The following is a 26,485-nucleotide window of genomic DNA, read 5'->3' on the forward strand; positions in this document are numbered from 1 at the left end:
CGTTCACTCATATGTGGAATATAATAAAATAAACTAACAAACAAAATAGAAACAGACTCATTGATAGAGAACAGACTGGTAGCTGTCAGAGGGGAGGGGGGCTGCAGGGCTGGGTGAAAAGGGTGAAGTGACTAAGCAAAAAAGACCCCATAGATACAGACAACAGCATCGTGATTACCAGAGGGGAAGGAGAGTAAAGGGAGGTAGAAGAGGATATAGGAGGGTAAATGATAATGGAAGGAAACTTGACTTGGGATAGTGAACACCCAAAACAATATACAGTTGATGTGTTATAGAATTGTACACCATTAACCAATGCCACCCCTATACATTCAATTAAAAAAAAAAACAGTCTTCTGGGAACATCTGTGAAACACAAGAAAGGTTGTCCTTTTTAAAGCCAGTGTTTATGGCATTTCACTTAAGTGGGCAAAGAAATTGTGAACTTTTTTTTTTTTTTTAAGTAAGCATAATGCATTCACTTTCAGGAACTTTTTTTAGAAACCAAAAGGCCTGGCCAGTGTGGCATCAACCTAATGAACTAGGAGGTCAGGTTTCAACTTCTGGTCAGGACACATGCCCGGGATGTGGGCTCAATCCCCAATAGGGGGCGTGCAGGAAGCCGCCAATGGATGTCTCTCTCATTAGTGTTTCTATCTCTCTCTCTCCCTTCCTCTCTCTCTAAAGTTGATAAAAACATATTTTTTAACCAAAAAAAAAAAAAAAATGAGCAAAAGAAAACCTCAAGGCTCTAGCTAGAGGCCAAAGCATTTCTCTCCTTCCAATTGCATTAAACAATGCCTTCATGATTTGTATCTGTGTGTGGGATATGCCTTACTACACCCCTTTTTACTTTTATACAATCTTAGGGAGAAAAGTGATTTTTAAAAAATATATATTTTGCCAAAACCGGTTTGGCTTAGTGGATAGAGCGTCGGCCTGCGGACTGAAAGGTCCCAGGTTCGATTCCGGTCAAGGGCATGTACATTGGTTGCGGGCACATCCCCGGTAGGGGGTGTGCAGGAGGCAGCTGGTCGATGTTTCTCTCTCATCGATGTTTCTAGCTCTCTATCCCTCTTCCTTCCTCTCTGTAAAAAATCAATAAAATATATTTAAAAAAAATATATATATATATATATTATTGATTTTTTACAGAGAGGAAGGGAGAGAGATAGAGAGTTAGAAACATTGATGAGAGAGAAACATCGATCAGCTGCCTCTTGCACACTCCTTACTGGGTATGTGCCGCAACCAAGGTACATGCCCTTGACCGGAATTGAACCTGGGACCCTTGAGTCCGCAGGCCGACGCTCTATCCACTGAGCCAAACCGATTAGGGTGAGAAAAGTGATTTTATAAAATTTAAGGGGGGGGTCATATTTCTAGATTTTAATTCTCTACATTAGCATTTGGTCGCTTCCTCCGGCTAGCCTAACAAATTGCCACAAACCGAGTGCCTTAAAACAACAGAAATTTATTATTATAGTTCAAGCCAGAAATCAGCAATGAAGGGGTCAGCAGGGTTGGCTCCTTCCAGAGACCTGGAGAATTGTTCCATGCCCCTCTCCTAGCTTCTGGTGGCTGCTGGCAATCCTTGGTGTCCTTTGGCTTGAAGATCTATCACTCCAACCTATACATGCCGCTGTTGTCTCACAACATTGTGTCCAAAGTGCCCTCTTTCCTATTATTTGCCCCCTCCTTTGAGATACATGGCACAAAACACTGAAGTGTACAATGTGATTTGATATATGTGTATAATGCACATATTAACTATAGTCATCATGCTGTCTTCTGGGAATCATTAGATTCCCTGATCTTATTCATCTTATAACTTGACCAGCTTCACACATTCTCCCACCTCCCCCACCCTGGGAACCACCAACCTGTTTCTATAAAAAATTTTTTAGCCCTAACCAGTTTGGCTCAGTGGATAGAGCATTGGCTTGTGGACTGAAGGGTCCCAGGTTCGATTCCGGTCAAGGGCATGTACCTTGGTTGCAGGCACATCCCCAGTGGGGAGTGTGTAGGAGGCAGCTGAATCGATGTTTCTCTCATTGATGTTTCTAACTCTCTATTCCTCTCCCTCTCCATTCTTCTCTGTAAAAAATCAATAAAATATATATTTAAAAAAAAATTTTAGATTCCACATATAAGCGAGATCATACAGAACTTGTCTTTCTCTGACTTATTTCACTTAGTATGATGCCCTGAAGTTCCATGTTGTTGCACAAGGCAGGATTTCCTTTCTGTGGTTGAATAGCATTCCATGTTTTCTGTATCCATTCATCCACTGACAGACAACTTGGGTTGTCTTTTGCAAATAATGCTGCAACAAACATAGGGGTTCAGATATCTCTTCAAGACGGTGGTGCTTTCATTTCCTTCAGATAAATACCCAGAAGTCGAATGTCCTTCTTCTTTCAAGGACAGTAAACATCGGATTAAGGCTGACCAAATTCAGTATGACCTCATCCTACCTAACTTGATTACATCTGCAAAAACCCTATTTCCAAATAAGGTCACGTTCACAGGAGCCAGGGGTTAGAATTGGAACATATCCTTTTGGGAGACACAATTAAACCCACAACAGCATTTATTTCTACTGTAAAAAAAAAAAAAAAAATCCAGTGTGGTTCTCATTTGTCTTTTGTTTCCAAAGTGTGCTGCAGCACAAAAGCCCTGCTGCAGAGACTGAGCATGTTCAAGTTTGACCTGCATAACTGAACTGTACTATATACCGTATTTTCCAGCGTATAAGATGACTAGGCATATAAGATTTTCCTGGGTTAAAAAGTCGTCTTACACGCCGGAAAATATGGTACACACACACACACACATACATATATATACCGTATTTTCCGGTGTGTAAGACGACTTTTTAACCCAGGAAAATCTTACACGCCCAGTCATCTTATACTCCAGAAAATACGGTACTAGTATTTCTAGATGTTTGAAGTTTTAAAAAACTCCCCCAAATTCTAAGATGTATCATTAGGTTCATCACATATGTAATCAAGAGCCGAAACCGGTTTGGCTCGGTGGATAGAGCGTCGTCGGCCTGCGGACTGAAAGGTCCCAGGTTCGATTCCGGTCAAGGGCATGTACCTTGGTTGCGGGCACATCCCCAGTAGGGGTTGTGCAAGAGGCAGCTGATCGATGTTTCTCTATCATCGATGTTTCTAACTCTCTATCCCTCTCTCTGAAAAATCAATAAAATATATTTTAAAAAAAACAACATATATAATCAAGAGAACTGGACTAAGTGATTTAAAAGATATCTACCAGTTATCTTTTGATGAAAAATTGAAAAAAAAATGCACAGCAAAATAAAAAAATATGACTAATTAGCATAAAATTTTCAGAGATGCAGTTATCCCAATGCCTTTTTAAGCTTATTACCAAATTGAGTCTGTTATGTGGAGGCACCAACATGAATTTCTGCTGTTTTGAGTCTGTTTGCATGAATATTCACACAAACATGCCTAATACAATTCCAATGTGCTCTATACTCATAGAATTTACATGTTTTATAACAGCTCAGTGTCCAAAAGCCTGAGGAGACTTGGACTATCTTTCTGAGGGTTGAGGTGGCCAAGATATATTAACATTGTGGACTAGTAGTTTTATTGCTAGCTTTACCAGGGGCCAGATAAGTTTCTATTGAACGAGTACAAAAAACTTTTTACATAAATGTTAAAGGCACACTTTAAAATTAAATACCCATTGCATTTTGAAGTTATTTATTACATGTTCTTACAAGCTAATATCTTTTTAAAGTATGATACTTTGCAAAACACTGTGTAATAGGAAGTGGAACTAAACAAAGCTGGCAATTGTAATGCGTTTCTCTTCTCTTACCCTTACTCTTGCATATTTTGCAAACTTTAGTAGGACAATTCTTTTTATATAAAGTTTCTGCAATTGAAACGCCATTATAATCATTATCGTGGTATATGTGATGCTCCAATTGCAGATACGGCCCAAGTAGTGCCAGAATAGAGTCATTCAATTTTTTCCTTCACCTGTGTAAATTTCCATATTGCAAATATACGCAGTCTTGCTCTCACATACCATTCTTAGAAATAAACCGTATTTAATTAAATTTTAGCTGGGTTGTAAGTTCAAAATAGATCTCCCCTCCAGGGAATCATGGCCTTCATCTAATGATAATTCTCACATAGGTTTATATATTTTTTGAAATTTACTCATAAAGTGGTCGAGTACAGATTGAATTTTAAATAGCCTGGATGAAGATTTAGTCCTGTTTGCATTGTCATTGAAATTCCAATAAGTCCAGATTTGTTCAAAATGATTTTGACTCATTGTCTCAGGAAATATTGGAACAGCTAGAACTGGATTTGTAGACCAATATTCTTTCCAAGTATCCTTTCAAGTACACTCCATTAGCACTGTAAGTCCTAAACATTTTTTTATATCTGTTGGAGTAACAGTAGACCACTTTATTGCTTTCGAAATTTTGTGCTTTCCCAAATTTTGGTTATATGTTCGATTGATGACAAAATAGTTTAAACAGATCGTCATCAAAAATCAAGTTGGTGACTTCAATGATGATATAATCGTAACGCCAGAATTACCTTCAAATTTTTCCAAATTAGGTTTAAAGTCCTCTTTTGACCAATCATTATCTCGGCAACCAAGACACAAATTACACTCAAAATCATGTGGAATTGTTCAAATTTTCAGGTTCGGAATCACTTGAAATTACTATTTTTCGTCTTTTTGAAGGAATAACTGCCGCTGTCAAAGCTTTCATCACTTTCACTTCAAATACGATAAATTGTCAGCAAATATATCCAGAATTTTATCATGTTCTTCGTCACTATCCATGGTTACTGAAAACTTTTAAAATATTAAATTTGATATAAAAGTTATTTTTATTGCTAACGACAAGAGACTAATCACTTTTAATTCCTTTTGTAATTTTTAACTTCATCGAATGTGTTTTCTGTTACTCTTTCTCTCTAAATGACAATGAAAAGCCGAGAATTCGCGTGATTGGCCACAAGCTTTAGAACAGAAAACAAGAATTCTCGTGAACCGTCCACAATGTGTTAACCAGACCCAATAAAACCTTAATTCTAAAGAGATGGTGAGGGCAACCCGTAAGTCACTCCAAATAGCTTTGGAACTAAACTGTAAATAAGCATAGTGAAGTGCAAATCCTAGTTTTCCCATAGCTATTTTATTTCAAGTTCTCTTTCTGGAACACCTTTTTAGTGTGCTCACATTTTGCTAGTGCTGAGACATGCTCAGTGTGCCTCTTGGGTGGTCCAGACTTCTGCCTTCAGCCTCACCACCTCCCAGGCTAAGACTATATAGGAGGTTCCAGAAGCAAAGAACCAGCCACACACCACCCTTCTCTTCCCTCAAGGCCCTCCATTCAATTCAGTGCAGTGTCCCTGCCTGCAGGCTTCAATGTGCTCCAAGCCAATGGTGGCTGAGCAGCTAGCTTGGGAACAAGGAAGCCAGGGCCAGCAGGCAACAGAGGGGCACACTGATACAAGGATACCCCTAAGAGGCATGAATTTTGCTTGTAGCTTCCCATTTTAACACAGCTCAACAGGCTGTTTAGATAATCACATTATCTAAATAATTCCACATTACACTTGAAATTAGAACCTGGAACAACATGCAGCAACAGGCCTCCAGTGACAAGAGGAAGCACAGCACTGACCTTGGTCTTTCATTCTCCTAAACATGCCGGTGTAGTGAGAATACGGGCTTTTAAGTCAGATGGTCCCAAAACAATTATTTTTACAATGCAAGTGATGTATCTGAATGAAGGTTATGAATCAGAAAACTTACACAACCAAGAACTATAATATGCTATACAAACAACACAAGATGAAGGTACATTGTTTTCCAGCTTTTTTATTCTTTTAACATCTTAACAAAAGAATATTCCCCAAAGTTTAAAAAATACAGTTTTATATTATATACATAACATATGAGTACAGATTCCAATATCATACAAACACTGCTATGTTAGAAATACAGTTGGAAGGCATGATATAATTCACTGCCTCTTGGAAGGTGTAGGCTCATGGATATGTTTTATTATTCCAACTATTTCTGTTACTTGTTATCCTGATAAACTATTAGGCACCTGAGAGGTTGGAAGACTACCGAACATGAACTTCATTACCCTCTATTTGGATCTTTATAATCTCTTTACAAGTTTACTTCATCTACAACTAAGCTACCTTTACTGTCATTAGCCTTAAATGATCGAATATTAACCACATTAACTGTTAATATACATACTGATCAAATTAAACTTAAAGTTGTATAGCCAACTTGTGTAGGCTACATATATTTAAACCTAGGAAATTCCCTAATGCATTGTGAGCGATCTAAAGTCTATTAAAGAGAAGTGGCAATTCTCTAGTTTCCATGCTCTGGACACTACTTTCTAAAAAAATATTAAAAAATGACTGACAATAATTGGAATTGATTCCTTTTAAGTTAATAAAGAAACCTATGGTAAAAAATTCTAAATGATAGTTTTATTTGTATTTAAAAATACATTGGAAATTCTGCATATGCCCATGATCAAGCTTATTTTCAATGCACATTAAATATTGATGACATGGTTTGATCTGACAAGTCCTTTTTCAAAGTAGGGAGACTCCTGTACATTTCCACTGGCCCTGCTGCCAATGATGTATATTGCTTCCTTGCTAACGATGACGGATTCATCTGCCATTTATCACCTGAACAGTTTTCCGACCGTAATGATAATAACTGTAAGCTGATGCAACCGTGGTGAAAGCTGTAAAACACCTTTAATGGAAAAAAAGAAAATTTAGTTGTCAAGTAAAGATCAGTAACTGTGAGAGTGATAAAAAAATACATTTAAAATTATTTAAAAAGTAAAAAAGGCTGTGTGGTATAAAATTATTTTTAACTACAAAAAGTTAAATGCACTGCTTTTCCTTAAGACCTCATTAGAATTAGTAACGTCAAACAAATCTAGTTCTTGAGCCTAAGAACATAATGATAATCCTAGCAATTGTCATTTTTTCCCCAGACATTACTCTAGGCGTCTTATATTCTCACTAGAGGCCCAGTGCACGAAATTCATGCACAGGTAGGGTCCCTAGCGGCTGCTGGCTACCAGCCCGAGTTTCCCTTCCCCAGCTGCCGGCTGGGGCCTCCCTTTGTTCTGCCCCTGGTGGTTAGCGCACATCATAGCAAGTGATCGAACTCCCGGTCGGTCAAACTCCTGAGGGGACACTTTGCATATTGGGCTTTTATATATATAGATATTATTTTTGCAACAGAGAAGTTGTTCAGGGCCACGGAACCACACTAGAGTCTGGCCTGGCTTCAACTCTGGAGCCGTGTGCCCTTTCTACTACTCCATGCTGCTGAGAGTGTTAGACTCTATTTCTTGAAATCTGAGTCATTTAAAATAAATTTGTTTTCTTTTTTTGATTCTTCCTTAAGCGAACTGGCAGACTGACCGATTTTCTCCTGGAAGTTACATCAGTAGTGCTCATGGCTTGCTGAATGCTCGCAGCCAACAGAGTACTTCTTAGTGCGTTGTGCACTTCTGCTCCAGCAGGTGAGGTGTAGGACCATCCAGACTATTTTTATTTGATCCCAAAGCTGTTCACGCCAGTTAAATATTCTAAATTCACACATAAGCCAACGAAAAATACATGTAGGAAAAGCTACTGTTTTTGAGAATTAAGTGGATGCTCTGGAAAGACTTGATAACCAGCCAACTTGCTAAAAACTACTGTAAGGTAAGCAGGTAATGTCGCTGTTAAAATACTAGAGAAAATGTTACAAAATCTAGAAAGTTTATATACAGATTGCTTTGTAAATGTCTTAAAGTCTGACATCACTTTAAAATAAGCAGAATATGAAAATCAGAGATGTATTCAAAGAAAAGGTGTTGGTCCTATTCAGAAGATGTAGAATGAATCAGAATCAATGTACACTTGCATATCCTATATAATAAAAGCCTAAGTGGCATCACGCCCTTGTGCAATGTCATCACAAGATAGCCGCTACAAGATGGCTGGCAGAGGAGGGCAGTTGTGGGCGAACAGGCCATCAGGGGAGAGCAGTTGGGGGCAATCAGGCCAGCAGGGGAGGGCAGTTGGGGGCGGACCAGGCTGGCAGGGGAGAGCAGTTGGGGGAGACCAGGCCGGCAGGGGAGGGCAGTTGGGGGCGATCAGGTCTGCAGGAGAGGGCAGTTGGGGGAGACCAGGCCGGCAGGGGAGGGCAGTTGGGGGCGATCAGGCCAGCAGGCAAAAGTGGTTAGGGGCAATCAGGCAGGCGAGTAGTTAGGAGCCAGCAGTCCCGGATTGTGAGAGAGATGTCCGACATCCCCTGAGGAGTCCCAGACTGGACAGGGTGCAGGCTGGGCTTAGGGACACTGCCCCCGCCCCAGTGCACAAATTTCGTGCACCAGGCCTCTAGTATTTTAGAAAAGGTTTAGTGTGTGCATAATTTCTAAAGCTTTTTTAGCTTAACTGACTGGTTAACCAACCATTTTCTGGCTCAGACTGCATCAAGCAAGAAGGTTTTAATTATAGAGTTAAAAGTATACTAAGATGCAGTGCTTCAATATCAGTGTGACACACCCAAACTCTGAGAGTTTGAATTTGACACCTTTAAAGGCTACAATAAGCACAATAAAATAAAATTCAAAACCCTTTCTCCAAGTTTCCCTCCCACAACGGCCCTTTCACTAGGCTGGACACACTTCCCTGCCCACTCTTCTACACCTGGCTTTGCACCGGGTCTGCCTGTCACCAAAATGGCCTCCCCTCAGTCTCTCCCTGTATAAAATCCACCCAGACCTCATGGTTCAAATGCCACTTCATCCCTGAAGCTGTCCCTCTTCTTTCCACCTGGAAATGGCTTCCTTCCTCTGAAATCCCAACATATCATCTGTACCTCTCATCCCCTTTAACTTGCATGAAAACTCCTCAAATATAACTTCTATACCCCATATTTTATAGTAAGCTTCTTAAGAATAAAATATCAACCATAGAATACAGCCCATAGCTTTACCTGATTGGTGCTCAATCAACACTATAAGAACAAAGTAATCCTAGGACTACCACAATAAGCCATTTTGTTGACATTCTCACAGGGTAATACTAAATTTAGCTTACCACAGTATTGGAAGATAAAAGCCATGAGCAAAATTGAAAACCGGAGCTGCCAAAGAAGCTGCTACCAAGATTAACTGGACTGCTGTGTTTACCTAAAAAAAAAAAAAAAAAAAAAAAAAAAAATCCATCCATGAACAGTGCCAACTAGATCCTGTTTCAAACTCACAAGCAGAGTAACACAACATACCCTCAACATGTTTAATGTTCTAATATTCCTGCCAAAGAAGCTGGCATTCACACAAAGGGGTGAACTTCACCAACTGGCCCATTTGTCTGCACAGCTGCTCTTCACAGCAAAGAGAAGGGCAACTGTCAGAAAGTACCACTATCTTGAATTTCCATAGCAATTCAATATGATTCAAAGCTCTTTGCCTTTTATTTCAGCCATTAAAACAGCCCCATGAATACGGAAATAATTTCACAGATGAAAAGGTAATGCAATTAGTAAAGTGACTTGCCTATAATCATAGCAGGTTACATATCTGAACCTAGAACCCAGATTTCCCAGCACTTCATTCAATGCTATCGCTTGTCTGCCTGTCAAACTCATGAGGTTAGAACCCTGAAATGCACTCATCTCTATGAGAGGCTCTCTGGAGGAAATGAGGTTTCCCTACCCTAAAAGACAGCATGGAGGACAAAGGAAGAAACAGAACCAGAAAGACACTGAAGACTCCTACTCTACTCATCGTGAAAAATGTCTGGGGGAGAGTGGGTGACAGGGAATCAGCAGGTGATGTGCCTAGAGAAGCACCTATGTTCTATCATCCATTCTGCAGCCAAATTACAAGAATTCTACTTTGTTTTAAAAATAAATAATAAAAACTGCCTGGAGAACTTCTTGCAAGATCAAGGATTTGAGGTATTTGTCCCTCCATTTCTTTAAGCCACTTCCTATCTGTATCAAATTACTGTGATACAAATATAAGTCACCTGAATTTAAAAAATAAAAAATAGAATAAAACCCCACATATATAGGTAAAGTTCCACCCAGGGAATTTCTGGTTTGAAAGTAATCACCCCCCTGGCTGGTGTGGCTCAGTTGACTAGGGGTCGTCTTGTGCAAGGAAAGGTTGCTGGTTTGATTCTCAGTCAGGGCACATGCCCCGGTTTCAGGATTGATCCCCAGTAGGGGGCATGTGGGAGGCAGCCAATAGATGTTTTGCTCTAACATCAGTGTTTCTTTCTCTCTCTCCTTCTCCCTTCCTCTCACTCTAAAATTCAATAAAAATATTTATTAAATAAATTTAAAAAATAATAAATATGTAAAAGTCATCACCCCTCTGTCCCAAAGATGACAGGCATCCCCAGCCTGATAAACTGCCACTACAAAGGATGGGACACAAGAATGAGTAGAGCAAACTTATCAAGGCCAATAGAAAAATAAATGTGCCTTGAGAGCCATGAACAGTGTCCTCTCTGTGTGCAAAGATTGGCACACAGCTATAATCCTGAAGTGGCTCACTCAGGAAAACGGGATGGAGACTTAGAATAGCAGTTGTTTATGAAATTGTGAATAAACTTTCTCCCATCACTTTGCATGTAACACTCAAGCTTGAAAAGGAAACAACCTTATTATAAGTTGTTTTCACCAAAGGGAGGTGGGTAGTGAAACCAGAAAGGAACCTTCATAACCTCTTTGTGTTTACTTTCCCTAAATGAAGCCCCTATTCCCTCATCTTAAATTCTCAGACCACCAACACAAAACTCAACACATATACTAAAAATTACAAAAGCTTTGAGAACAAAAATATTGGGTTAATGTCCCCACTCTCTATCCACTACAGTCAATGCATTTAAGTCTGTCTCATTTTCAACTGCTCCAGACTGAGGTTTATATTCATTGTAATAAGCTTAAAAGGACGCCGTGTGTCTCTTACCTTGCTGATGAAGGTTGGTTTTAACCTAGCAGTAGCATAGCAAGGATTGAAATACTTAGAAAGTGTTCGCTGGCAGAGGACAAAAAAAATAAAAGTTTACTCAATTTAGCATTCAATTTCAAATAAACATTTTGTTATTATATGTAGGTAACAGTTACTCAATGCTTACCACAGGCCTGGCTCTATGCTACAATAAGCCCTTTATCTGCACTTTCTATTTTCCTAAATGAGCATTATTACATTCTTTATAAATTATATATGGGTTACTGAAAAGAGATTTTAAAAACCCATAGATTTGTTAGTTCCTAAAAAACTAACATGATAACTATCATAAAATCTGTCTATCTATTTCTACTAAAAAATTCAATAAATTTCCCTTATTACTATTTTCTTTTATAGACTAAAAACACAAAATAAATAAAATACTGCTATGTTCACTGAGTTGGGAGCCAACAGATGAGGTCATTATGCTATGCTTATATGCTCAAATATTTGTAAAACCAATAAGCAAATATACAAATTAACTATCCCATGCTCATACAGCTGTGATTTTAAAAATCAGTTCTAGACAAGCCATAGTAGTGGCTCAATTAGATAGCAAAAAGGGCTTCATTGTGCAAACACTCCTAATAGAGCTTGGATGGGGGTAGCTGGTCTGGGTTTTAAGCTGCAGTTAGTTATGTGCTATCAACTGAAAGGATTTGTACTTAAAACGAAAACATGTCTGTTTTTTGTTTTGTTTTTTTCTGTTTTTGTTGCATTTTTAAAAATTTCTTTATTGATTAAGGTATTACATACGTGTCCTTATTCCCCCATTACCCCTCACCCCCTACTCATGCCCCCACCCCCCTGCTGTCTGTGTCCATTGATTAGGCTTATAAGGCATGTCTGTTTTAAATTGATTATTCTGTGTTCACTGAAAACTACTAAAGCAAGATGACAGTTAATGTGTGTTTTTAAAAAAATTCTTGGCAAATAGATTTCTAAAAAATAACTGCCATAAATTATTCCCATAAAGTGAAACTCAGTATACAACAGAGTGATTATTTTTTCCCTTTAAGTGCTAAATAATAATAAAAGAACATTTTCTTTGAAACAAACTTACCGGTTCTGGAAGAGTTCGATATCTGACATAAAAAACAGCAACAATCAACATTATATCTCTTGAAATTATCATATAAGTAAGTGGAACTGAAAATCAAAAATAAAATAATTTTGGTTGGGATTTTTAAAATTACTAAGATATTACACATACAGTGAAGCCTTACCATAAACTGGTGTTTCTGATAAGCCTTACCATAAATGGGTGTTTTTCATAAGTAAAAATTTTCATTTTTTTATAAACGTCTATTGAAAGTTTAGGATCCTTAAAGTGAACCACTGATTTTTATCTTTTTTTACATGAACTCAAAACAAAGTGAAAAGAGACTATGGCTTTCAAAGTCTAAGTTTGCCTTGCAGAATGTTGACCTTCTAGGCCTCCTTTTGTTTTGTTTTTCTTGCACATGTTTTAAGCTGCAGTTAGTTATCAGTGTCAGCTTTACTCAGCTCTAACCACTTCTGTTATTTAGCTTTGTAAGTTTGGGGGAAAAGATCACCACGCTCACTATAAGTACATGGGATTAAAATAGTAAAGAGGTTGGAAGGGATGTCAGGGTTCAAATCATACTGGCATCTCAGGACCTTTGACTGGTTGCTTCTGCATTCTAGGCATCATTACCATTATAATAAACAATAAAATTTGCTATATGTACCACCTGTGAAGAAACAAAATGTTCTCATTCTTATCTGAGCCAGTTCCTACCCCAACAATTGCTATTTTTTTTCCTGCCCCATTCATTCAGTGAATTCTAACTAAACATGAATTCAACTTGTCAATACTTCCTTATTATTCCTAAGATTCTACAGCATGACCCCAGAGGCAAAGCCAGCAGATGGATATTTCAGATGGATGCCAAGGAGCCCCTACTACTCCCTTGTGGAATGAGAATGGGAGGTAGAGGACTTGTTTCACTTTATATCCTTCAGTGCTACAAGAAGTCTTAACCATGAACCTGTATCAATTTCATAAGGGGAAACTTATTTTTTTTTAGAGAAAAAAACCTGAGGCTAAAACACAGTTCAAAATGCTGCCCTGGCCGACTTGGCTCAGTGGATAGAGCATCAGCCTGCGGACTGAAGGGTCCCAGGTTCAATTCCGGCCAAGGGCACATGCCTGTGTTGAGGCCTGATCCCCATAGGAGGTGTGCAGGAGGCAGCCGATCAATGATTCTCTCTCATCACTGATGTTTCTATCTCTCTCTCTCCTTCTCCCTTCCTCTCTGAAATCAATAAAGAAATATATATATATATTTTAAAAAGAATAAAAGCAATGTTCTGCATGTGCTTTTAAAAAAACAAAACAAACAAGAAACACACAAAATGTTTCAATTACTAAAATAAAGCATCACTGTACATCCCCATGTCCATAATACTTTCAAACAGCTCTTTTGTGAATTACTTTTGAGGCTATACTTAAGGTCCTTTCTAGCTTTGACATTCTGTTGATTTTGCAACTGAGAAAAATCTGACTAATAAATTACAGATTTAAATTTTAAATCTCTTCTGGTCACAGCTATGATGTAAGTGTTGATCCTTGGCCTAGAACTGGATGACAAGACTTCTCCAAAGAGAAAGTGATTCTCCACACAATTCATGGAATTTGGAACACACAGATGATACAGTTATATGAACCAAGTAACAAAAGCCAACCTGCCATGATTTTTAGGGACATTTTTGTGACTGTACAACAAACTTTTCATACCAATAATTAGCTAGCACCACCAGATTTTAAAATGCAGCAAACTCACGCAAATTACATATAATAAATCTCCTAAACATAACTTCAAACAAAAATAAGCACCTGGTAATGTATTTCATCACCATGGGGGAAAAAGAAATATACCTTAATCCTAAATAAGAGATTTCAGCAGAAGAGGAGATACACTGCAAAGACTCGGGTCAAAGTTCTATTAACTACCAAAATTATAATTTATTAAACATTGTTTTAAATATTTCTTACATATTATTAAGAATACCAGAAAGAAGAGAACCAAGAAAACATAGGGTAGAAAATTATCAAAGATACAAACAATTTCCAGAATTGGAGTTTTCAGACTGAAGGAGACTCCTTAATACCCAGCACAATGAAAGACTCACACCAATTTGAGTAGGATCTAGAGCATATACCACTATAAAATTTCAGAACTACAAGGACAATGAAAAGATCCTGGGACTCAGCTTCCATTAATATCTGACTAAATCATTCAGAACAATCCTTCTGCTAATATAACTAAAGAAGAACAATAATAATAATAATAATAATAATAATAATCCCGAAAGCTGCTTACAAGATGCTGAGAAAGTGTCAGGCTAATGCCTGTTAGAGTGAGAACTCAAAAGAATAAAAAAAAATAAAAAATAATAAATAAATAAATAAATAGGTCTAGATACTCAAAGCCACTGTCCCTACTCCTAGGACACAAGACACAAAGTTGAATAGAAATTTTGGTAGTCTCAGATGGTCTGGGGGAAAGCAGTCAAACCCTGGAGGCTGGGGTCTGATAAACCACCTCATAGCTTTGAGCTGGGGTCTGAAGGACTATCCCCCAGGATTGGGAGAGGAGATGGTACTAAAGCTTTACGAGAATGTCTCACCATCTGACAATATAGGCCAGGGTGGGGAACCTTTTTTCTGCCAAGGGCCATTTGGATATTTATAACAATACTAGAGGCCCAGTGCATGATTGAATCATGCACGTGTAGGGTCCCCTACACGCTTTCGCTTTTCGCGGTGGAGCTGGGTGCCTGTCCGCTGGGGCACCAGGCCTTTCAGAAGCCTTCGGCTCGGCTTCTGAAAGGCCTGGTGCCGGAGCAGACAGGCACCCAGCTCCCACGCTTTTGATGGTCCGCGGCCGCTGAGGGGGGCTACCCTGCTGTTGAGAGGCGCAGGGGGCGGGACTCCCACCCCCTGCCTCTCAACAGCCGCTGAGGGGGGCTGCCGCGGACATCTGGCTACCCTGCCGTTGAGAGGCGCAGCTGGGTGTCCGCGGCAGGCCCCCTCAGCGGCCGCAGATCTGGCCGTTGAGAGGCACAGGGGGCGGGAGTCCCGCCCCCTGCGCCTCTCAACAGCAGGGTAGCCCCCCTCAGTGGCAGCGGATCTGTGCCTCTCAATGGCCGGATAGGCCACCCCGAGTCCCGCCCCCCAGCCTCCCGCCGCCCAATCGTGGGCGTAGCGGAGTGATGGTAATTTACATGTTACTCTATTATTAGATAGGATTCTCAGGCCATACAAAATTATCAGCTTAAAAATTAGCCTGCTATATTTGCTCAAACATTTAATTAATTCATCCCTAGTGCCTTAGCAGGGCCAGAACAAATGATTTCACGGGCCTTATACAGCCCGCAGACTGGATGTTCCCCACCCCTGATCTAGGGAGTCCTAGCCTCTTAGCATTCCTAAGCACCTAGCAGGACTGAACAAAAAATCTTCCTTGGAGAATGATGCCATCATCCTAAACATAAAAATATTCCTCCAAATTATTTTTCAAACATTAATATAATGACTAAACAGTCAAAAATAACCAAACTCACAAGATACCATGAGTAAGAATCAACAGAAACAACAAATGAAAGAAACCCTCCCTCAAAAGATATGAAATTTTATTTAAATGTATTTTTTTTTTTTATTTTAGAGAGAAAGGAAGGGAGAGGGAGAGAGAAAAAATATTGATGAGAGAGAAACATCAACATTGATTGGTTGCCTCCTGCAGGCCCCCTACTAGGGATCGAAACCACAACCCCAGCATGTGCCCTGACCAGCAATCAAACTGGCAACCTCTTGGTGCATTGGTCGACACTCAATCCTTAAGCCACATCAGCCGGGCAAAATTTTAGAATTATAAGAGTCTATTAAATAACTGAATTTATTGTTTTCAAAGGGATATAAAAACAAAGATTTCCGCTGAGAACTGAAAACTATGAAAGACAATTTAGTAAGCTTGAAGAATAAAATAGAAATTCTATAACTGGAAAACACAATAAAATAATTAAATAAACTTGGCACAGCTAAAGAGAGAACTGGGGAACTGAATGAGCAAGTACATTAGTAAGCACCCAAAATGGAGCCCAGAAAAATAAAATAAGGTAACATACAGAAAAGAGGCTAAGACAACTAAAAGATTCTGTGAAATCTACATAGGTATATTACGTTCCCAAGAGAAGAGAAAAATAGGCAATAGCAATATCTGAAGATTAAGGCTAAGAATTTTCCAGAACTGATTAACGATGTCAATCCACAGATTACAAAGCTCAACAAGACTCGAACAAGATAAATAAAAAAGAAACTCATATTCACAAATATTATTGTGAAATTGTGGAAAACCAAAGACAAAGAAGAAATCTTAAAAGCATTCAATGTAAAAAGATTTCCTTAAAAAAAGACATGGATTGCCCGGCTGGTGTGCTCAGTGGTGAGCATCAACCTATGAACCAAGAGGTCATGGTTCGATTCCTGGTCAGGACATGTACCCAGGTTGCGGGCTCAATCTCCAATGAGGTGGGGTGGGGGAGGCATGCAGGAGGCAGCCGATCAGTGATTCTCTCTCATCACTGATGTTCCTATCTCTCCATTACCCTTCCTCTCTGAAATCAATTAAAAAAAAAAAAAGGCATGGATTAACTGTGTTCTTATTACCAACGAGAAGGCAACTGAATACATTAAATGTGCTCAAAGAAAATAACTACCAACACAGAACTGTATACTCAGAAAAATATCCTTCAAGAAAAAAGTTAATCAGACAGAAAAAGCCAAATACTACATATGGCACCACTTATATGTGGAATCTTAAAACATACTGAATTCAGAAACAGTAATAGTTTCCAGAGACTGGAGAATGGGAGAAATAGGAAGAGGGTGGCAATGGGACAAACTTTCAGTTTTAAGATGACTAAGACATAATAATATACAACATGGTGATTATAATGAAAAATAAGTAAAACAGAATAAACACTGCCAAGAGATTCATTTAAAACAGAGTTAGGAGGCTAGTAAGGAAGTTAGGACTATACATATCTTTCAGTTCTCAGAGCTGCTAGTAAATTGCTAAACCTGTTGCTAAACTTCAGCTCAAGTCCAAGCAATAAACATCCTGGAATAACAACTGCCAAATGGACACACCCAGTCTTTACCTCCTTCCTTATAATTTTTGCCTCCCTCATTTGCATCCTGGGACTGAACCAGTCTAAATAATTTAGAAAATGAAAACTCAAGGAAAGAGGAGGAAAACATAAAAAAACAAGATTTAATCAAGTCCTAAACATATCAGATAAGCTCAGCAAAGCCCAAAGTTGGTTCTTTGAAGATTTACGGTAAATTTCTAAAATGCAACTGAAATAGACAAGAGTTCCTAGAAAAACATCACAACTTACAAGATACAACATGAACCAAAAAACCTGAATCATCTTAAAATGATTTAAGGAAAAGATTCACAATCACTTATTTTAAAACTCTTTCCGAAGAAAACTCCAGGCCTAAATATCTTCAACAAGTTCTACCAAACATTTAAAGAATAATTGCGATCTTATTTGGAAAAAAAAAAAAAATAGATTCCCCAACTCGTTTTATGAAGATTGGTATAAACTTGATGCTAATACCTAACAAGGCTATCTGGAGAAAAGAATTCTAAGCCAGTCTCGTGGATCTATATGAAATCACCAACAAAATATCAGCAAACCAAATCCAGCAATATCTTCATAATATATAACAACAAAGTTAGATTTATGCCAGAAATTTCAGAATGGTCTAACATCAGAAAATCAAGAATGCAATTCCACTACACATAAACAGCTTAAAGGGAAAAAATATGACTGCTATAATACACAAGAAAAACATGATAAAATTCTACATTTGATTGTAATAGAAACTCTGAGCAAACTCCTTAACCTGAAAAAGGGTATTTACAAAACCCTACAAGAAACGTCATATTTAATAGTGAAATGTTGAAAGCTTCCTTTGAGATTGGGAATAAGACACAGATACCACTCCTATTCAACACTGTACTGAGCAGTGGAGTAAGATAAGTAAAAGAAAAGGCAAAAGAACTGGAAAAGAAAAAATATACTGTCATTAATTACAGACAATTCATATCATAATTGAGGATACAGAAAACCCAAGACTTCATTTACATTTTTATCATTAGAATAAGAGTTTAACAAATGTTACCAGACACAAAAATCAACATTAGAAATAGAACTGACTTTCATCTATTAACAAAGTTATTACAAAATGAAATATAAAAAAGCTACCAATTATAAAAGCATCAAGAACTATCGAGTACCTAGAAATAAATCTAATAAAAAATAATTACTGCTCTAGAGAAAACTAACATTTTGACAATTTCAAAAGCCCCAAATAGAGCAGATATATCATATTTGTGTACTGGAAGACTAAGGTTGTAAAGATGCCAATTCTTCCAAATAGATCTATAAATTCAATGCAACTCCAATTAAAATCCCATCAGGATTTTCAGGGGGAACTTGAAAAACTGATTCTAAAATTCACAAATGGAAAGGGGTAAGAATACCAAAAGTGGAAGGACTTGCTCTACCAGATATCAAGACATTTAGCAAAGTAATAATAATTAAGAATGGTACTGGCACAAAGACAGACAAATCAATGGGGAAAAATCTAGGCAACCCAGAAACGAACCCATGTACAATGGTCATTGAAGTGTACCTGGAGAAAGTACAGACTTTTCAACAAAAGGTCCTGGGATAATTGGGTATCCATAGAAATAAAATTAATTTTTAAGACAGATATCTTTTCTTAAAACATCAACTGGGAAAATGTAATAAGGATACTTAAAAGCTTTGCAATATAAAACATAATCACATGTAAAGGAAAAGTATCAGAATGGCATGAGACTTGTCAACAGCAAGATGGAATCTAGAAGTCGGTAGAACAGAGTCTTCAAAACTGAGCCAGCTCTCTGGGTTTTGACTTGGTTTGCAACAACATGGCTAAATGCACCAAGAAGGTAGGAATCGCTGGTAAATATGGAACCCGATATGATGCCTCCCTCAGGAAAGTGGTGAAGAAAACTGAGATCAGCCAGCATGCCAAGTACACTTGCTCCTCCGGTGGCAAACCCAGATGAAGAGACAAGCTTAGGGATCTGGCACTGCAGTTTCTGCATGAAAACAGTAGCTGATGTTCCCTGGACCGATAACACCACTTCTGCCATCACAGTCAAATCTGCGATCAGAAGACTTTAGGAACTGAAAGACCAGTAGGAGCTCCACAATTTGAAATCTTGCTAGCCTATAATAAATGACTTAATTTATGTGACAAAAATTGAGCGAAAATAATCTGCAAATGAAAATTATGCCCAGCCGAAACCGGTTTGGCTCAGTGGATAGAGCGTCGGCCTGCGGACTCGAGGGTCCCAGGTTCGATTCCGGTCAAGGGCATGTACCTTGGTTGTGGGCACATCTCCAGTAGGGGGTGTGCAGGAGGCAGCTGATCGATGTTTCTCTCTCATCAATGTTTCTAACTCTCTATCCCTCTCCCTTCCTCTCTGTAAAAAATCAATAAAATATATTAAAAAAAAAAAGAAAAGAAAATTATGCCCAGTTCAAACCTCCATCAAGTAGGAAGAGTAGAATAACAACATTTCAGATGTCTTTTACATGACATTTTATATGTCTTAGAATAAAGACATTTTAGAGCTCTAAAAATGTGGCTGTCACACTGCATCTTTACACAGGAAATGGGGCCTCCCCCCCATCAACAGAAAGACCTTAACAAGGAAGCCATAGGAGCCTGGAAAAACCGACTCAACACAGAAAAGAGAAAATGGAAATTTCCAGAATGATAGTGAAGCAAAGTCTCAGTTTGGTAAACAACCTACACCAATTATTTAGGTAAAGCTCAGAGCAACAAAACCTGCGAACAATGCTATGTTTAATAGGGAAACACCTGGCTAACTTTTGTAAAATAAAGCAAAAAACTAAAAAATAACTTTGAAAAATGACAGGCACAAAAGTACACAAGATCATTTCAATTTTTAATAATGTCAACAGAATGCTCCTTAATTCTTTTTCCCTACAAAGTATTTGTATTTATTTGAGACTACTCCTGCCCCTTCAACACCACCAATCATATACTAACACCATTCTGACTTTCAAAGAAGCACATAAATATAACCATTAGTCCAATTCATTTTTTTAAATTTGGTATGGGAATTTAAAAGCCTTAAGGTAGAGGAGAAAAAGAATATCTAGATTGAGGATTCTATACCAGTCTGAAACTTCTTCCTCTCAAATGTTAATAATACATGCTATGTATTGAAGGACCATGTGGCAGCTTCTCTGTTCTCAGATTCTATTCCGAACTCTTGGAGATAGTTTAAACTGAACCAAGGGAAAAAACTAAGAAATACAGGTAAAGTAAAAAATGAACAATCAGAAAAGCACATGCAAAACAAGGCAAAAGATCATAACATTTTGTTAGAAAGAGTATTCAGATAATGTATTGTACAAACATGCACGATTTGAAATTGCATAATAGTATCTAAGTAAAAATAATGTGAAATTTTAGACATCTTCAGGGTTTCAGACCTCTCATTTATTATTATTAAAGTGTACTAAGAAAAACTTTAAATTGTTTTCAAAAAGCTAGGCACTAAGAGTATATAACATAGTTTCAAAACGTTCTAGAGTAATAGGAATTGGCACTATGAAATATTTGCTCAATTTTAACTTTAAGCAATCTTACTAAATGAATTCTACTACTATAATAAGTTCATAAATTCTAAAGTAAAACAAATAATTTGACAAACCAAACAGTTCAATAGTTTAGAATTAAAGAAACAGTTTAAAATTAAAAAATATATTTTGGGGACAAAAATTATCTGTCTATCAAGAGAAATCCTAAGCTGATTAGTGTCCTTCTTCCCTATGCTACAAAAAGTCGCATGACAGTGTTCTTACCTGGAATAAGATCTGCATAGGTCAAGCTAACATATAAGATACTGATAAGTATTTTATCAGCAAGTGGATCAAGAGCACTTCCCAAAGCTGATTTTTGACTGGCCCAGTTTCGAGCAATAAATCCATCCAACTGAAAATAGAAGTTGTTTTTTAAATAAATATCATAATAGGCACAGAGTAGTTATCTTGAAAGAGATACCAGGGTAACAACTATACTTTCATAAAATGTAAGTAAAATCTCTTATCCCCAAACCTTCTCATTCTTTCACTGGTATATGTTTAGCTTTTAAATTACAAACTGGTCTGAAAATAATTTCATTTGTTTACAGTACTTTTCTTTCTCAAGACCTTCTGGTATTTCTCCATGTTTCCACAATGCCCCTCTGTGGGGTGAACCCAGACATAAATTTAGAGATATAGAAATCTCCCCAAAACTCACAGAAAGCATGAGTGACAGGGCATGGACTATGAGGCCCCTCTCTTGAGCATTGAGCTGAAGATGCTTTTACTTGCAAGGACTTCCCTTTAACTGTGAGACTCACTCCTACCTACTCTTCTACCATCCAACTCCCTCAGTTTTAAGTTATTATTTTCAAAAATGTATTTAGTGCCACTGTTAATTCCACATCTGGCTGCATTTGCATGACCTATATTTGAATAAAAAACTCAATCCTCTATGCCTGGCCTACTTAAAATTTTTGATACAAAAATTACTTATTTAATATTCTTGCACATAAGTTATATTTTAAAGCAGAGGTCATACCTGCTTGCCAGTGGGCCAAATGGAGCCTACAGGCTGGCTTTGTATGACCTGCCCAGAGCTTTCAAAAATATAAATTAGTTGCCAATACTTATGCTCTAGCTGGTTTGGCTCAGTGGATAGAGTGTTGGCCTGCGGACTGAAGGGTCCCAGGTTCGATTCCAGTCAAGGGCATGTACCTTGGTTGTAGGCACATCCCCAGTAGGGGGTGTGCAGGAGGCAGCTGATCGATGTTTCTCTCTCATCGATGTTTCTAACTTTCTATCCCTCTCCCTTCCTGTCTGTAAAAAATCAATAAAATATATTTTTAAAAAAATAAAAATAAAAAATAAATAAATTAGTTGCCAATACTTAAATATTCAAAGTCTTACCACAAAAACCCACATCTCCATGCCCACTCTGGGATCACAAAATAGACTGAAACCAAGTATTGCCTAGCCTTATTAAGCAAGGCAGATATTTTCTGATTTTCCAAATCCCTACCTAGCTTTTACTCACTTTATTTAACTTTAAGCTTCAAAAATATTTGAATTTTCTAGTTCTATTTCCAAGGGAAAAAAATCAAATTAATTTAGATGTAATTGAATATGGTACACCTAGGATAAACTAGAGGCCCGGTGCACAAAATTCATGCATGGGGGTGGGGTGGTCCCCTCAGCCCAGCCTGCACCCTCTTCAATCTGGACATCCCTCTCACAATCCTGGACTGCTGGCTCCTAATTGCTCACCTGCCTGCCTGCCTGGTTGCCCGTAACTGACCCCCCCCCCCCCCCGCCTTCCTGATCGCCCCTCACTTCCTCTGTGTGCCGGCCTGATTGCTCCTAACTGCCCGCCCCTGCTGACCGGGTTGCTCCTAACTGCCTCCCCCCCACCCCCCCGCTGGCCTGGTCACCCCTTACTGCCCCCTCCTGCCAGCCTGGTCGCCCCCAACTGTCCCCCTCTGCCAGCCTAGTCTTCCCTAAATGCTCCCCGCAGCCGGCCTGGTTGCCCCAACTGCCCGCCCCTCGCCAGCCTAGTCGCCCCTCACTGCCCCCACTGCTAGCCTAATTGCCCCCAACTGCCCCTCCTGCTGGCCTGGTTGCCCCAACTGCACCCTCCCACTGGCCTGGTCACCCCTCACTGCCCCCACTGCCAGCCTAATTGCCCCCAACTGCCCCTCCTGCTGGCCTGGTCGCCCCAACTGCACCCCCCCACACTGGCCTGGTCACCCCTAACTGTCCCCTCCCGCCGGCCTGGTTGCCTCATACTGACTCCCCCCCACACCCCCCGGCTGGCCTGGTCACCCCACACAGCCTGCTGTTCAGTCGTTTGGTCGTCCCTCACTAACCCCCCTGCTGGCCTGGTCGTAGGCAGCCATCTTGTGAAGGTCAATTGCATATTAGCTCTATTATATAGGAGGATAAGTCCTCCATATCTCAAATATTCCAATGAGTTAGAGGAGACAGCAGTAGCACAGGTCAATGGTTAAGAACTTGTTTGGCCCGGCCAGCATGGCTCAGTGGTTGAGCATCTACCTATGAACCAGAAGGTCACGGTTCAATACTTGGTCAGAGCACATGCCTGGGTTACAGGCTCTATCCCCAGTGTGGGGCGTGCAGGAGGCAGCCGATCAATGATTCTCTCTCATCATTGATGTTTCTATCTCTCTCTCCCTCTCCCTTCCTCTCTGAAATCAATAGAAATATATTTTTTTAAAAAAATTATTTTTTTTTTTAAAAAGAACTTGCTGTTTGCAACAGAACATAAGTGATTCAAGTTCTGGCTCTCCCACTTACCGTGTGACCTTGGGCAATTTGGCCCCTTTAAGCCTCAGTTTCTTCATTGGAAAACAGAGACACTATTACCTACCTCAAAGGCTTGGTTGTCTTCAGTAATCAACATTTACTAAATCCCCCAAAAAAGTAGTTATTAGATATTACTACCACAACTGAAAGAATCTATTTTCTTCTTAGGTAGACTAGGTGTAAAACTGGCTAACAGGAAGTGCCTAGAACTGGGAGTAGGGGCCTTGGAAGATTCAGCTTTTAGTTTAGTTTCTGATCTCAGGGACATTAACCTCCCCGTTTTTCACCATCATCACCTCTTATCCTGTTACTGTACCCACATTAGGTTCCAAGGTCATCAGCATCATCAGTGCTCTGCAAACATCTGTAACTCCTACTCCACTTTCCCTCAATCCTGCTTAAACACAACTACCCATGTCCTCCAGCCAGGCCTGCACCCAAGCAGCTGAACACTGATCAAGAAAAACACATAACCCTAGCCGGTTTGGCTCAGTGGATAGAGCACTGGCCTGGGGACTGAAGGGTCCCAGGTTCGATTCCAGTCAAGGCCACATGCCGGGGTTGTGGGCTCGATCCCCAGTAAGGGGGGCAGGGGTTGCAGGAGGCAGCCAATCAATGATTCTCTCTTATCACTGATGTTTTTGTCTCTCTCCCTCTCTCTCTAAAATCAATAAAAATATATATTTTTAAAATTTATTTAAAAAAAGAAAAACACATAAATGAGCTGATTGATCTCACTTCAAATTTATGACCACAGAGCCCTAGTCCTAACCCTAACCCTAGCCCTAGCCCTAATCCTAATCCTAACCCTAAACCTAACCCTAAACGTAACTTTAACCCTAACCCTAATTCTAACCCTAAAAAAAAAATAGAAAAAAAAAATTTATGAACACAAATCTCTCATGGGCACTCAACCCTACACCTGCTTACCTTCTCTTTTCACACTGTTTACTCTCACCTCAAACTAACTCCATACTTCCTAAAGCCTCTCACTCTAGCTCATTACCATATCTACATTTTCCATGAAAAATAGAAACAGACTGTCAGCACTCCTTCATATTTCCACCTCCAAATCCACCACTTACCGGCATCCATTCATTCTCTTTACCTTCCCTGAGCCCTGATCCCAAGTCCTCTCTCACCTTCTGTGAGTTGCCATTCTCCTTCTCTGCATCCTCAATCTCTCCCTTCCTATCTAATTAGTTTATTAAGAACAAAAATTTCTCCAGATATATATATATATATATATATATCTTTAAAACTGCCCTTCCTTGACCCTATTTCTTTATTTCCCGATAAAGCAAAACTTCCTCAAAGTGATGTCTATTGTCATTACCACCTTACATTTGACCACCAACCCACTCTGATTGTCCCTACCCGCTACAGACAGTACTCACAAAGGTCACCAATGAAGTCTATATTTTTAGCTTCTTTGTCCACAACACAAATTGAAGCACTTTCCTCACCTAAGTTCTGTGACGTGTCCTATTGCCTAATATTTTCCTTCTCGCCAGCTATTCCTTTTCGGTGTCATTCACTCATTTCCTTTCCATTGCTGTACTTAATTGCTCATTTCTCTGATCCCATCAGAGCTTTGATGATTTCCCAGACCATCTACATGCAGACAACTCCCAAATCTATCTCTAACCACTGACTTCCTCCATCTCCACACTAACTACATTCAACTACCCAAATGACAACTCTATGTGAAAAGGCATAATAATTCTTGGAATTTTTCCACAAATTCTACCCTACTCTAAGTGTTGTTAATCACAGAAAATGTTAACCTCAATGTACCTGCTTGTTAAAAAGCCATCATTATTTAACCCCTTTTTCTCACCTCACACATTCAATCCAATGTATCAACTCTATCTTCAAAACATATCTCAAACCCATTCATTTCTCCCCCATTCCAAACTCCCACCCTAGTCCAAACTACCAACCCCCCTAGATTATTGTAAGCCTCCTAACCAGCCTCTCCTGCTTCCACTGTCACCTTCTTATAATCCATTCCCCATACACAACATAAACCAGGCCTTGTCATTCCCCTGCTTAAACCCTCCATGAGTCCAGCCATCTGCCCATTCTAGAGGCATCAAAACCTCCATGGAATAAATGTGAAATATGGTGCCAATTAACTCAGGTTTCCACACACACTTAGAAAAATGCAAATGAGGCCCCTCCTATTCAGTGAATATTACAATCTCATGTGGCAGCTAAAAAAAAAAAACCCTACCATCAAAAAAAGATCAACTCAAGTAGTTGCAAAAGAACTTGTCTGCTATGAAAAACAAAATTCCATTATCAGTATAAATAAGCTTGGACAGACTTGGAGACCATATTAATAATGAGTGGATGCCTTCACAGACTTCAGAGATAAAAGCAGGAATAAAAGATTGTGAGAATGGGGAGAAGTTGTGACAAACAGGACCTAAACTCTGAAAAACAGAAGTGGCAGCCATTTTGCAACTATATTTAATGAATATTTGGAAATGCCATGTAACAACGCAAATGCCCTCCTTTGTTTATCCTGCAAAATCTTCAGCCAATTCCATATTGCTCACCAGAGCTACTGGGCAGGTGAAATTTTGTTTCTATGAACCTCAAAGACAGGCATGCAGGAGGCAGCTGATCATGGATGTTTCTACCTTTCTATCCCTCTCACTCCCTCTCTCTCTAAAAATCAATAAAAACATATTTAAAAAAAATAAATAAAAAGCAGGTGTAAAAAAGTCCCTCTCCTTTGCCTCCATACAACCTCCACTACCTTACTTAGATAATATAAAGAATAATAGAGTTCCACATAGATGCTAAAGACAAGCCCTTAAATAAAGTGCCAGGTGAAATTCATCTTGAGGATTTCCTTCCAAGAAAAAG

At 39.0% G+C, this 26,485-nt stretch overlaps 1 protein-coding gene and 1 pseudogene across 3 annotated transcripts in view; one reads left to right on the plus strand and one right to left on the minus strand.

Annotated features, from left to right (window-relative positions):
• Nucleotides 1-1,168: 1,168 nt before the first annotated feature.
• Nucleotides 1,169-26,485, minus strand: part of CRLS1 (cardiolipin synthase 1) — a 28,607-nt gene continuing 3,290 nt past the window's right edge. For both annotated transcript variants that reach the window (XM_079784407.1, XM_079784408.1), the window contains exons 3-7: nucleotides 21,065-21,194; nucleotides 12,141-12,226; nucleotides 11,036-11,104; nucleotides 9,156-9,247; nucleotides 1,169-6,804 (exon numbers count right to left, since the gene is read on the minus strand). In XM_079784407.1, coding sequence (XP_079640533.1) covers nucleotides 6,717-6,804; nucleotides 9,156-9,247; nucleotides 11,036-11,104; nucleotides 12,141-12,226; nucleotides 21,065-21,194 — 465 coding nt within the window. In that variant the 3' untranslated portion in view covers nucleotides 1,169-6,716. The remainder of the gene's footprint in view (nucleotides 6,805-9,155; nucleotides 9,248-11,035; nucleotides 11,105-12,140; nucleotides 12,227-21,064; nucleotides 21,195-26,485) is intronic.
• On the plus strand, nucleotides 15,293-21,049 carry LOC307107271 (large ribosomal subunit protein eL43-like; annotated as a pseudogene). Its single transcript has one exon. The product of its transcript is annotated as a large ribosomal subunit protein eL43-like (transcript).

This window comes from Cnephaeus nilssonii, assembly GCF_951640355.1.
Source record: "Cnephaeus nilssonii genome assembly, chromosome: 11".
NCBI lineage: Eukaryota > Metazoa > Chordata > Mammalia > Chiroptera > Vespertilionidae > Cnephaeus > Cnephaeus nilssonii.